A 13,312-nucleotide genomic window follows, 5' to 3' on the forward strand; every position below is an offset into this window, starting at 1 on the left:
GCTGCCTGCTTCATAGTGTTGTCTTGAAAACTAAATGAAATCATCCATATAAACCATTAGGCAAAATTGTCTGGTGCTGGGCAAGTTCTTTTAAGGGATGATACTGCCTTCAAAGACTTTAAATTGGTATTTATTGAGCATATACCACACGCCTGACCTAAGTTTAATAGTGCATAAAAAATCAAGACTTGGCCCCAGGCTTCCACTGGGATAAGACTTGGAGGAAAACACACATCCTATCCAGTCTCCCTCCTGCCTCTGCAGAACTCTGTCCCTCCCTGGGGTCCCCGTCCCCCGTTCCCAGTGCCTCATGATCACCCCCACCCTGTGGCTCAGCATGTCTCCTATCCCAGAAGCTCTTGGGACGTGGAGGATTACAAGCCCCAGGATGGTGCAGGCAAGGGGACCCTGGCAGTGGGCACTGAAGCGCAGGGGCCCTGGGAGGAGAGGTCTTGCTGGGAGGCAGGGGCCAGCCTGGTCCAGCTGGGAGGCCTTACCAATTAGGCACGGAGCCCAGCAGTCCAGCTGCCTCTGGGCCCTGGTAGAGTCAAGACCCAGAGGTCTCTGGGCAGAGAAGAGTGCTGGACACTTATAGGGGTCTGGGCAGGCAGCATTGGGGAGATGTGTCCCCTAGAAAAAGGACCCCCTTCCTCCCATGCTTGGGAGCAGGGCGAGGGCTAGACCTGGGGAGGTTACTGGCGAGAGGAACAGGACCCCCGGCTTACTTGGAAAGCTGCGAGAATGGGAAATAAAGCGAAACCCAGCAGTAAGAACCGAGAGCCTTGGGAGCACCCCACATCTGTGAGGGACAAGAACGAGAACTGTGGAATAGGGGCCAGTTAAAAAGACAGAAACAGGATGGAGGCGGAAACTCAGAATCCAGGCAGCCATCCCATTAGTAATTAATGAGACATCGTGTCAGCTTCCAGCCAACTCCGCCTGGGTGCTCCCGTGATGTTGAGAGAGCTTTTAAAAAATTTTTCCACTTCTCATAAACTTGCAGAAAATGAAATAAAACAAAAGATACGCAGTCCCTTAAATGTTGTCTCTCTTTTTAACCAAGAGTATATTTGAGAGCTTCATCCAATTAATAAGTATATAATTATTGTCTGGAAAAGGAGACTGTCAATGTGATCTACCAAAGCATGATTAATTTATGATTAAGCCAAAATATACATAATAGAGCTTTATGTTCCTGAACAAATAATATAATTTAAAATATGTAAGTACTCAGGGCGCCTGGGTGGCTCAGTTGGTTAAGCAACTGCCTTTGGTTCAGGTCATGATCCCGGGGTCCTGGGATCGAACCCCGCATCGGGCTCCCTGCTCAGTGGGGAGCCTGCTTATCCCTCTCTCTCTGTCTCCCCTGCTTGTGCTCTCTCTCTCTCTCTCTGTGTCAAATAAATAAATAAAATCTTTTTAAAGAATAAATAAATAATAAGTAAATAAAATATGTAAGTACTCAAAAAAGCACCACTTTTTATATCAATTCTTTATATCTTTATGTCAATCCTGAAGCAACCCATCTAAACCTATCTGAATATTTTGTAGAGGGGAGAAGAGTAGAAATAGGCAGGTACCATTAATTTGCAAAATATTGGCAAGACTTTTTTTTCATTACAGTCAAATATATGTAATAAATTTACCACTGTAACCATTTTAAAGTGTACAGTTTGGTGGTATTAAGAACATTCACGTTGTTGTGCAACCATCTCCACCATCCAGCTCCCGAACTTTTCATCTCCCCAAACTGAAACTCACCCTTATTAAATAACTCCCCATTCCCTTCCCAGCCCCCAGCCCCTGGCAACCACCCTTCTACTTTTGTCTCTATGAATTCGACTACTCTAGGTCCCTCGTGTACGTGGAATCATACAACATTTGTCCTTTTGTGACTGGCTTCTTTCACTTAGCATAATGTCTCCAAGATTCACCCATTCATGTTGTGGCCTATGTTGGAATGTCCTTCTTTTTTAAGGCTGGGTAATATTCCATTGTATGTAGACATCACATTTTGTTTATCTGTTCATCTGTCACGAGACACCTGGTTTGCTTCTACCTTTGGGCTACAGTGAACAATGCTGCTATGAACGTATCTGTTCAAGCCCCTGCTTTCAAACTGCTAGATCCTATTGTGGCAAGACTTTCTGAGGTCTAATTTGAAACCATTACTACTGAGCCAGACATGAGAACATTCTCAGATGTTCAGGGTCTTTTCATGGGAAAGATAGAGGACTTCCATCCACCGGACAGGAATTCATGTCTTGGTATCAAGGAGACTGTGGGTTTCATGTCCCATGCGATAATGAGTTAAGGCAATTACAGACATTTGTCATTTATATAATAGCATATTGTTATTTATTATTTACTGACTTTGAGATCATTATACTCATTATTTTTTAGACTCCATTGATAACTTGGTTGACATTTCCATCCTTTTTTCAAGTAGGAATGCTTTGCACAAAGTAAAGTACTACATGAATATTTATACTTTCATTAAAAGTGAAACACAGAAAAAGGGAATAATTTTATACTGAATCAGCAGCATAAAATATAAAATGTGTAAAATGTATCAGTCTTTGGGTTTCCTGACCAGCTCATGGTTAAGCTACTATAATATGCCACTTTTGTGAGAACAGTGTGCATGAATCAAAGACTCTCAGTTAGAGGCGGCCTTAAAGTTCAACCTAGTTCTAGCCCAACCACCACATCCTACAATATTCCCACCATGCCATCGTCCAGCCTGCACTTGAATACTCCTACTGACAGGACACTCACTACACCCCATGCAGTGCATTCCACTTTGTGCAGCTCTGACTCTTAGAAAGTGATTCCTTAAACTGAGCTGATAACTACTACCTTGCACTTTGAAACCAACAGAACAAATTAAGCTTCTTGTATTTTCTTGGTCACTGAGACTGAGTCATATCAGAATAACTTTATTTCATTTAGTAGACTAGCCAGGCATGGAAAATGTGGTAAGAACTATCTATACTTTCATAGACATTCAGCCAATTTGCAGACGAAAGCCCTGTACCCCATAGACCAGATGGAGAAATGTGTGCTGGATGAAAGAATAATTGGTCGGGTCTGTAACTGGCTGAATGTCTGTACCCAGAAGATGTTAATTGCTGAGCTGATATCCTCACGGAGGGAGGTTTTTTAAGCACCCTGGCAAAAAGAAGCCTGAAGAAGTATGTGAGATCTGTCTTATATCCTTAGTGACCCCTTGTTGGTTCTTAGTGGGCAGTGTTTACACATCTAAATCCTCCAAAACACTCCATTAAGAGTAATACCGATCACCATGTATTCATTCAACAGCTATTTGTTGAGCACCTACTATGTGCCGGATACTATTAGAGACACTGAGCATGCAGTGGTAAGTAAAACAGACTAAAACACTTCTGTCCTTATGGACAATATCTTACATTCAATTGGAGCAGAGTAAAATGAGAATACAGGGCTCACAGGAAAGTGGCATTTGATCAAAGGCTTGAAAGAGGTGAGGGAAGGAGGAGACATTTGAAGTAGGGGAAATGGCACCAGTGCAAAGGCCCTGAGGCAGGCATTGCGAGGCTTGGCAATTTGAGGGACAGCGAGGAAGTCCATGTGACTAGAAGAGAGTGAGACATAGTAATGTAGTGTTGTGGTCCCTGGAGCATAGAGCCTATCCTCTCCATAGTCGTAAGTTTGAATCCCCAAATTCCAGTGATACCTGTGAGCTCATAGTCATTGCCCTATTCTAAAAACCTAAATTGGCTTTGCTTGTTGCCTGTATTTTGTGTTTTGGATATAGACATCAGAAGCTATACATATTGTCCCCAGCAATTTTCCCTGATTATTTTCTTCTCCGCTACTGGGCACTTCCCACACTGTTCTTTTTTTTCTATTTTTTAATGCTGTTTTCCATGGCAACTAATTTCACAATTATAAACATGTATACTTATTTTTAATACCCTTTTGATTACAAAAGTAATGTAGAAAACTGGATCATATAGAAATGAAATTGTATAAAATGAAATGATCTATACTCTCATCACCCAGAGATAAACATGGTTAATACTGATTTGCTCTTTCTCTTCTTTTTTTATGTGCATGAATATATTTTTATAGAGTTGAGATCATATGGTATAACATTAAATCATGAGCATTTTCAAATGTCATTTAAATTTTATCAAAAACATTAAAAAAATATTAATGTCTGCATGATAATTTATCATATGTATGTATCACAAATTGCTCAACATTTTTTTTGGCTGCTCAAATTGTATTGTGGCAAATATCCTCATATATAAGTCTTTGCATTTCTGACCAGGAATAAAACACAAAAGGAAATTTATTGACTCAAAGGCTGTTAACAATTTTAAGGCTTTTGATGTATATTGCAAAATTATTTTCCAAAAAGTTTGTAACAATTTATACTCTACTGTAAGTGTTTTGAGGAGGTGATTTAAAAATTTTTTGCTAACTTACTAAGAGAAAATCTTTTCTCATTGCTTTATTTATTATCATGTCTAATTACCTTTCTTCACAAAATTATATAGTAATATATAGAGATAATTGACAAGTATATGATTTTGGTGTTGTTATTTGATTAATGAATAGTCTGTTCAAATTAAAATTAACTCAAGAAGAAATAGATCATGTGAATAAGGCCTCTATCTATAAAAAGAAATTGAACTTGTACTTATAAACCATCCCACAAAGAAAACAAACACTAGGACCAGTTGACTTAACTGGTGAATTCTACCAAACATTTGAGTAAGAACAAATACTAATTTACACAAATTCTTCAAGAAAATCAAAGAAGAAGGAACATTTTTCAACTTATTCCATGAAGCCAGCATTATCCCTATACAAAACCCAGAAAAATATATTACAAGAAAAGAAAACTACACACAAATATCCCTCATAAAATACATGTAAAAGTTCTTTAAATATTTTTAGCAATCAAATCCCACAATATATAAAAAAGATAGTGCATCTCATCCAATAAGATTATCCCAGAAACTCAAGATTCATTTAACATTCAATACTTGATCAATGTAATTCACAATATTAACATATGAAAAAGCAGAAACCATATAGCTCAACTCAATAGATACAGAAAGAGCATTGGACAAGACCTGACATCCAATTATGATTTTTAAAAGAAAAAAACTGGGGCACCTGGGTGGCTCAGTTGTTAAGCGTCTGCCTTCAGCTCAGGTCATGATCCCAGGGTCCTGGGATCAAGCCCCACATCGGGCTCCCTGCTCCGGGGGAAGTCTGCTTCTCCCTCTCCCACTCCCCCTGCTTGTGTTCCCTCTCTGGCTGTGTCTCTCTCTGTCAAATAAATAAATAAAATCTTTTAAAAATAAAGAAAGAAAGAAAGAAAGAAAGAAAAGAAAAAAAACCTCTGCAAACCAGGAATGTTGAGAACTGCCTCCATCTGATAAAGTGCATCAGTGGAGAAAGCATCAGGTAACGTCATACTTGATGAAACACTGAATGCTCTCCTTATAGGATTAGAAACAAAACAGGATACCCACTTCACCACCTCCTTTTAGCATTGTACTATAGGTTCTGGCCACTGTAATAAGGAAGAAAAAAGAAATGAAATCTGGATTGGAAAGGAAGAATTAAAGCATCTTTATTAACAGACATGATCATCTGTATAGAAAATGCAGTGGAGTCTACGAAAAAGCTACTAAAACTTTTAAGTGAGTTTAGCAAGGTTGCAGGATTCAAGGTCTGTATTTCAAAACACAACTATTTTTTGTATTTTTTAATGGAAAATCAAGATTAAAAAATACCATTTATCATAACATCAAAAATATGTAGTTACCTATGGTAAATTTGACAAAAAATGACCTATACACTGAAAGCTACAAAATATCGCTAAGGGAAATTAAAGAAGACTTAATAAAATATATCATGTTCATGGATCTGAAGACTTAATATTTAACTGTCTGTTCTTTCCAAAGCAATCTATACATCAAAGCAATATTTACCATGATCCTAGCATGCTTTTTTGTAGAAATTGACAAGCTGATTCTAAAATATATGTGAAAATGCAAAGGATGAAAACAGGGCGCCTGGGTGGCTCAGTCATTAAGCGGCTGCTTTCGGCTCAGGTCATGATCCCAGGGTCCTGGGATCAAGCCCTGCATCAGGCTCCCTGCTCCACGGGAAGCCTGCTTCTCCCTCTCCCACTCCCCCTGCTTGTGTTCCCTCTCTCGTGTCTCTCTCTGTCAAATAAATAAACAAAATCTTTTAAAGAAAAAAAGGATTAAAACAGTCAAATGAATTTTGAAAACGATGCACAAAATTGGAGAACTTAAACTACCTGATTTTTAATACTAATTATAAAGCAACAGTAATCAAGACAGTGTGGTATTTGCGTAAAGATGGACATGTAGGTCAATGGGACGGCATAGAGTCCAGAAATAGACACACATATATGGTGAAATGATTTTCAATAAAGATGCCAAGGCAATTCATGGGGGAAAGGATAATGTCTTCCACAAATGGAACAATCGGATTGCAAAAAAAAAAAAAAAAAGCAACTTCACGTTCATACACAAAATTTAACTTGAATTGGATTTTAAACTTAAATATAAGAACAAAAGTATAAAAATTCTAGAAGGAAACATAGGAGAAGATCTTAGTGACCCTGAGTTTGGCAAAGGTGTCTTAAGTAGGACACAAAAAGCAGAAACTATAAAAATTAAAATGAACAACTTGAACTTCATCAAAATTTAAGCTCTTGTTCTTCAAAAGATACCATTATTAAAATGAAAAGGCAAGTCATGGACTGAAAAGAAATACTTGCAAAAATTATATCCAAAAAAGATTTATATTTAGAATATATAAAAAACTCCTGAAGCTTAATAATGAGACAAACAACCCAATAAAATGGACAAAAGATTTGAAGAGATACTTCACTAAAGAGGATATAGAGAGGGCAAATAAGCATATGAAAATATATTCAACAGTGTTAGTAATTACAGGAATGCAAAATAAACCACAATGAGATAATTACTACACCCTAAAAGAATGGCTAAAATGGCCAAGTGTTGGTGAGGATGTGGAGCAATCGGAACTCTCATAAACTGGTGTTGAGAATGTTTCATAAATTAAGCATATGTCAACAGTATGACCCAACCATTCTACTCCTAGATGTTGACTCAAGAAAAATAAAAGCGTATGTCTACATAAAGACCTATACATGAATGTTCTTGGCTACTTTATTTGTGATAGCCCAAAACTAGAAACAACTCAAATCCCAACACCAGGTAAATGGATAAATAAATTGTGGTATATCCATGTAATGAAATACTATAAAAAAGAACAAGCTATTGATATACACATGAACATGGATGAATCTCAAAATAATTATGATGAGTGAAAGAATCCAGACCCGGGGTGCCTGGGTAGCTCAGTTGGTTAAGCGTCTGCCTTTGGCTCAGGTCATGATCTCAGGGTCCTGGGATCGAGACCTGCGTCAGGCTCCTTGCTCAGCGAGGAGTCTGCTTTTCCCTCTCCCTTTCCCTCTGCCCCTTCCCCCTGCTCATGCTCTGTCTCTGCCTCTCTCTTTCTCTCAAATAAATAAATAAAATCTTTAAGAAAGAGAGAAAGAAAGAGAAAGAAAGAAAAGAACCCAGATCCAAAAGAATACATTCTATATGACTCCATTTTAATAAAATTCTAGAAAACACAAACTGAAATTTTTGAAAGACTAATGATTATATGGGGCCAGAGGATTTGGAGAAGAATGAATTAGAAAGAGACACAAGAAAACTTTTGAGAGGAATGCCATAAGTTCATACAGTACGGCAGTCAGAAGCTACTATGGCTTTTGAATACTTGAGATGTGGCTGGTGCGACTGAGGAACTAGATTTTTAATTTAATTTTTAAAAACGATTTATGTATTGGGCGCCTGGGTGGCTCAGTTGGTTAAGCAACTGCCTTCAGCTCAGGTCATGATCCTGGAGTCCCGGGATCGAGTCCCGCATCGGGCTCCCTGCTCGGCAGGGAGTCTGCTTCTCCCTCTGACCCTCCTCCCTCTCATGCTCTCTGTCTCTCATTCTCTCTCTCGCAAATAAATAAAATCTTAAAAAAAAAAAAACAAAACGATTTATGTATTTATTTATTTGAGAGAGAGAGCACACATGCTTGTGGGGAGGGGAGGAGCAGAGGGGGAGGGAGAGGGACAAGCAGACACAGAGCCTGAAAAGGGGCTCGATCTCATGATCCCGAAATCATGAGTCAGATGCTCAACTGAGCCACCCAGGCACCCCTAATTTACTTTCATTTTAACCCATTTTGATTTAAATGGCTACATTCGACACATGGTTCTAGATTAAAGGAAGCTAAGCATAAATGAAAACTAAATATAATCTCTGACCTTATACTGGATTCTATACTGGAGGAGTAAAAACACTATAAAGAACATTATTAGATCAACTGATAAGACTAGAATATGGATGGTAAAGTATTATATCAATGTAAATTTATAAATTTTACAACTATACTGTGGTTACCTAAGAGAATATATAAGAGAATATCCCTCCTCTTAGGAAGCTCACACTGTATTTGGAGAAAGGACCATGATGTATGTAACTTACCTCAAATAGTTCAGAAAGATGAACAAATGATAAAGCAGATGGGGTAAAATGTTAACAACAGGTGAATCTGGGTAGAGAGTATACGGATGTTCTTTGTACCTATATACTTGTACTTTTATGTTGGCAACTTTTTGTAAATTTGGAATTGTTTCCAAATAAAAAGCTTTAAAAAATACCTTATATGTGATTATGATATTTTTAAAAAACTTCCAGGCTTTTTGAGTGCCTGGCTGGCTTAGTCGGTGGAGCCTGCGACTCTTGATCTCAGGGTCATGAGTTTGAGCCCCACATTGGGTGTAGAGATTACTTGAAAATAAAATCTTAAAAAAATAAAGAATTCCAGGCTTTTAAGGATACATTATGAAATATCTATGGACAAAATGATATAACATCTGGGGTTTGTTTCAAAGTAACGTGGAATCCTAACATGAGAGGAACATAGATTGATTCTCTTAAAGCTGAACGATATGTATACGAGTTTATTATACTCTTCTGTCCATTTTTGGGTAAATTTAACATTTCCATGACTTTAAATTGAGAAGAATTGGCATTACTTAATGTTTTTCCTTTTAAGGATATTGTGTGCCTTTCTCTTACTCATTTTGTTTCCTATGGTACAGGCTGGGAAAGCTCATTTATACCAAATTCTTCATTATGAAAATGATACCTGTAGGTCACATGTTCCTTAATACAATAAAAATCCTCATCACAACAAAAATATTTCTTTTATGACCCCATCAGTGGTCAACTATTTCAAGCAATTTTGAGCAGTGTTTTCAATTCCCATGATAGCAAAACCTTTGATCAAACCCTTCCATAGAAGCCACTTCCATATTTAAAAATGCTTATATAAGTAAAACGCCATTATAAAAAATTCCATGTAAACTTTTTTTTCCCTTGATATCTTGGTTTAAATTAATGTGTACCTAGAGATCACATTCTCTGACTGTGAAGCCTTGAGAAAATCCTAGTGAAGATGAGTCCAGTGAAGAAATGAGAACAGTATTTTGCACTCAGGATATCGATGCCGTTCATGCCTTCTTTTTCCCAGGATCTGGCTTCGTGTCCTATTGTTTGGCTCAGTGTGTGAGGGATTTAAGTGGTTTGGGGTTAGACTTTGGGAAGATTCATTGTTTTAATTGCATAAATTCCATAAAGCATTGAACTAAGCTCTCTCTTCCCAGCCTGTGATACCAAAAACAAATGCTCCATCATACTTTTCTATTTAGGGGCTCTTACATGAACCAGGACAAGGAAAGCATCTTCACAAATTCATTTGCTGCATAAACATTTTGTAATGTCAAGGAAGTTCTCACTGGGGGGCCATATCTCTAAACATGGAAATAGCTTCATTGAGAGATCCCTTCATAGTGGGAGTGTTTGAGGTTACAGGAATCTATCTGTTTAGGGAAATGAAGACTGAAAATCCCTTGGTTTTCCGGTTAGATTTATTGTTTCGTTCATCATTATTATGATTTTTCTTTCTCTCCAGAGATAGACTTCTGTGCCTCGTCTCATCATGGCTGCCAGCACGAGTGTGTTAACATAGGTGACTCCTATTCCTGCCGCTGCCTAAAAGGTTTCACTCTGAATCCAGATAAGAAGACCTGCAGAAGTAAGTCACCCCGGGTGTAGGAGAAGGGCTTGTTCCCATAAATGCCCTGCTAAATTTCCTTTTCCTTGCAAATCTGAAGCAGGTATACTTGTACTCAGCATTTGTGTTTACTAACACGCTTCTGCCCTTGATTTTACCTTTTGTCACTCCTGATTCTGTGATGGGGATGATTTTTAGAGACTGAAGAGACTGGGTCTGCCCACGGGATTCATTGAGCAGAGTCGAAACCCAAGCCGAAGCTTCAACCTATGGGAAATGAGGGCACACACCCCCCTCCTCATTAGCCCCACAACATGTATTTGGGACTTTAAGAAAGAACAGCCTGGGCTCAGAGACAGGAGGTAAAAGGAGTTAGTTTCTTCCAGTTATACCACATGAGATACGTGATGGCTGCTAAGCGGGGGAAATTGCTGCTCTATCCTCTTTGACATGAAGAAAGAAAAAAACTCTGACTTTGGGGCGTCCCTGCAGCACTCTAGAGGTACATGGTGTCAACAGGATGAAATGAATAATGTGCTGAGTGACTCAAATGCCTATCAGCTGGCACATCAAGGGGGATCTAGAGCATGGACCCCAAATGGGATCTCTTTAAACCAGACTGTCCCTGAGAAACCACTAGAATGGAAGGTCCACAAGGACGGAGTCTTCTCTCTCTCTCTCACTCTTGAATCCTCAACACCCAAGGGCTTGGCACATGGAGGTGTAACACAAGACTTACTGAGTGAATGATTGAAGGAATGAGTAAACGGATCTCTCTGAGATTTATCACCCTGGAGAAATTGCAACTATTATTTGAATTACTCAATCTCCTTAGAAAGATGGCCCTTTTAAAACATGCAGATTGTGAACTTTTTAAAAAAAGTATTTCCATAGTCAGGCAACACACATACTGAATTGTTTGTGTTCTCCTGACAGTCTTGGTTATAGAACTTTCTGGAACCCCCTCTTAGGGGTGTATGTTCTCATGCACTTCACCCGCCTCTTCCTGGTGATATGTACAGCAGGGCTCTGCATCGCAGGCAGGACTGAATTTTCAAACGCTCGACCACGTATTTCTTTTGAAAAAGCACTGTGGGCTATAGATCTGAATCCAGACAAGCCACATTCTGCTCCCAGCACATATGGACTTAGCCACTCACTCTAATAAGCGTTAGACCTTGTACCATGGTAGATGGTTGCAGAGGCCATGTTTTGAAACTGCACCTCTCTTATAAAAGATAATTCCTACGGCCTTGCCTAGATGCAAACCCTGGAAACATTCAAGCATTAAATAGGAATTTTCACTGAGAGCATTCAGAATGTGAAAACAATTAGGTGGAATATTTTCCATTAGACCACACATGCATTCACTAGGGTAAAGGGCCAACTTTTCTGGCCTGGCCACTCCTCTCTGCTATTTACACCTTTTTCTAGGGATAAGTGTGTCTGTGGCTGACTATACGCAGGGAAAATCAGCCACAGGTGGACTCATTTGTAGACCAAAAGCTCTTATGCAGGGGATAATTAGATCTGGTTCCACTCAGGCACACATGGTGGTTGCAAGCTTCATGTGTATTACTAATGGAGGGAAAAGGGAACTAGTTAGGCGTACGGCCATCAGTGAAGGGGAATTTGCTTGAAGCTCTTCATCTCTTTATTTATTTATTTGCGAGAGATAGCACAAGTGGGAGGGGAAGAGAGAGAGAATCTCAAACATCTCTGTGCTGAGCATGGAACCCGATGTGAGGCTCACAACCCTGAGATCATGACCTGAGCCGAAACCAAGAGTCAGCCACTTAGCTGACCACATGACGCAGGCGCCCCTGAAGCTATTCATCTCCTACCAATCATCTAGGATTCCTTCAACCTCTGCCACTCCCCCACATCCTGGAGAGGGACTTGGAGTAAGAGAAGGGTCCAAGGCAGTGGACGCACGCATTGTTATCAGGGGAGGAGGGAGGTCAAGAACAGAAGGGCGAGTGGAAAGGAGGTGACCATTGGGAGTAGTTTGACCACCACAAATGAGCCCACACATAGGCCTGTTTGCAGGCTGTGGCCCAGTCCAGAGTCCCTAATGCTCATTCATATATGTTTAGCGATTATAGCTCCATTTCCTCTTTAGCCAGGTGTCCTACTTTTTCATCCAAGAAAAATGGAATTTGTTTCTAAAACCCCATGTCCTCCCCAGCCCTTCTCCCAACTTCCTGCCTCATCGTTACATTTTCCATTGTCTATGCAGACCCAGCCTGGGCTCCTGAGGTCAGCCTCTTAGAGCCGCCCCTGACTTAATGTTTGCACTCTGTCCATTATGGCAGACAGCTGTGAATGGAAGTGAGCGCTCCCTGTCTCTCTGGAGCATTACGTGGAAGAGGGAAACAAGAAATTAGATTTAAGTCTGGAGTTTGTTATTAGGAGTTTGAAGGTCTCAAGAGCATTACAGACCTCAAGCTCAGGGTACAGCCATTTACATTTAATAGATGGTGGATGGATGTGGGCAATTTTCAAATCTAATAAGAAATCTATTTTTCAAAGGAATTTGATGTCATCCAATTAAGGTGGAAAACAAAGTTCAAGGCAGAATTCTACTAAAGAAAAGTCTCTTGGCTGGATTTCTTCTTCCTCCTCATCTGGGCACAATTTCTTTTTCTGGAAAGTACTGTCATCATTTTAAAGCATAAATTATTAAGGCGGTGGTGTAAAGCACAGAAACCGGGACTGGCCTGGCTGTTGAGGTGGGGCCGGAGGGCGGAATCCCATGTGGGTGTGACCCGTGTGCTGGGCTCCAGGATTGCTCACGCTGGCCCCGTGGCTGATGCTGCCTGTCGCTGGAGACATCATACTTGAAGAGCTGGGATGGCATCCACAAGGTTGGACCGAGCTGGGAGATGTGAGGGCTGGTCTTAGCAGTGTCACTCATACTGGCCCTATGACCTTGAACAGGCTACTCTTCTTCTCTGGACCTGGATTTGCTAAACCAAAGGAACATGACATCCTGCTTTAACATTTGGTAGCCTGTCCAATTTCTCTGAAATGTGCTATCCGTACCACTCCATGGGCATTATAATTCACTGTCTGGGGTCACTACTCTTTCGTGTTTTTATGTTGCAC

At 39.9% G+C, this 13,312-nt stretch overlaps 1 protein-coding gene across 2 annotated transcripts in view; it reads left to right on the plus strand.

Annotated features, from left to right (window-relative positions):
• The window catches only part of MATN2 (matrilin 2), a 128,699-nt gene that overhangs the window by 80,366 nt on the left and 35,021 nt on the right, over positions 1-13,312 (plus strand). For both annotated transcript variants that reach the window (XM_032421582.1, XM_032421581.1), the window contains exon 7: positions 10,103-10,225. In XM_032421582.1, coding sequence (XP_032277473.1) covers positions 10,103-10,225 — 123 coding nt within the window. The remainder of the gene's footprint in view (positions 1-10,102; positions 10,226-13,312) is intronic.

Source organism: Phoca vitulina, unplaced genomic scaffold, assembly GCF_004348235.1.
Source record: "Phoca vitulina isolate PV1807 unplaced genomic scaffold, GSC_HSeal_1.0 scaffold25, whole genome shotgun sequence".
NCBI classification, from domain to species: domain Eukaryota; kingdom Metazoa; phylum Chordata; class Mammalia; order Carnivora; family Phocidae; genus Phoca; species Phoca vitulina.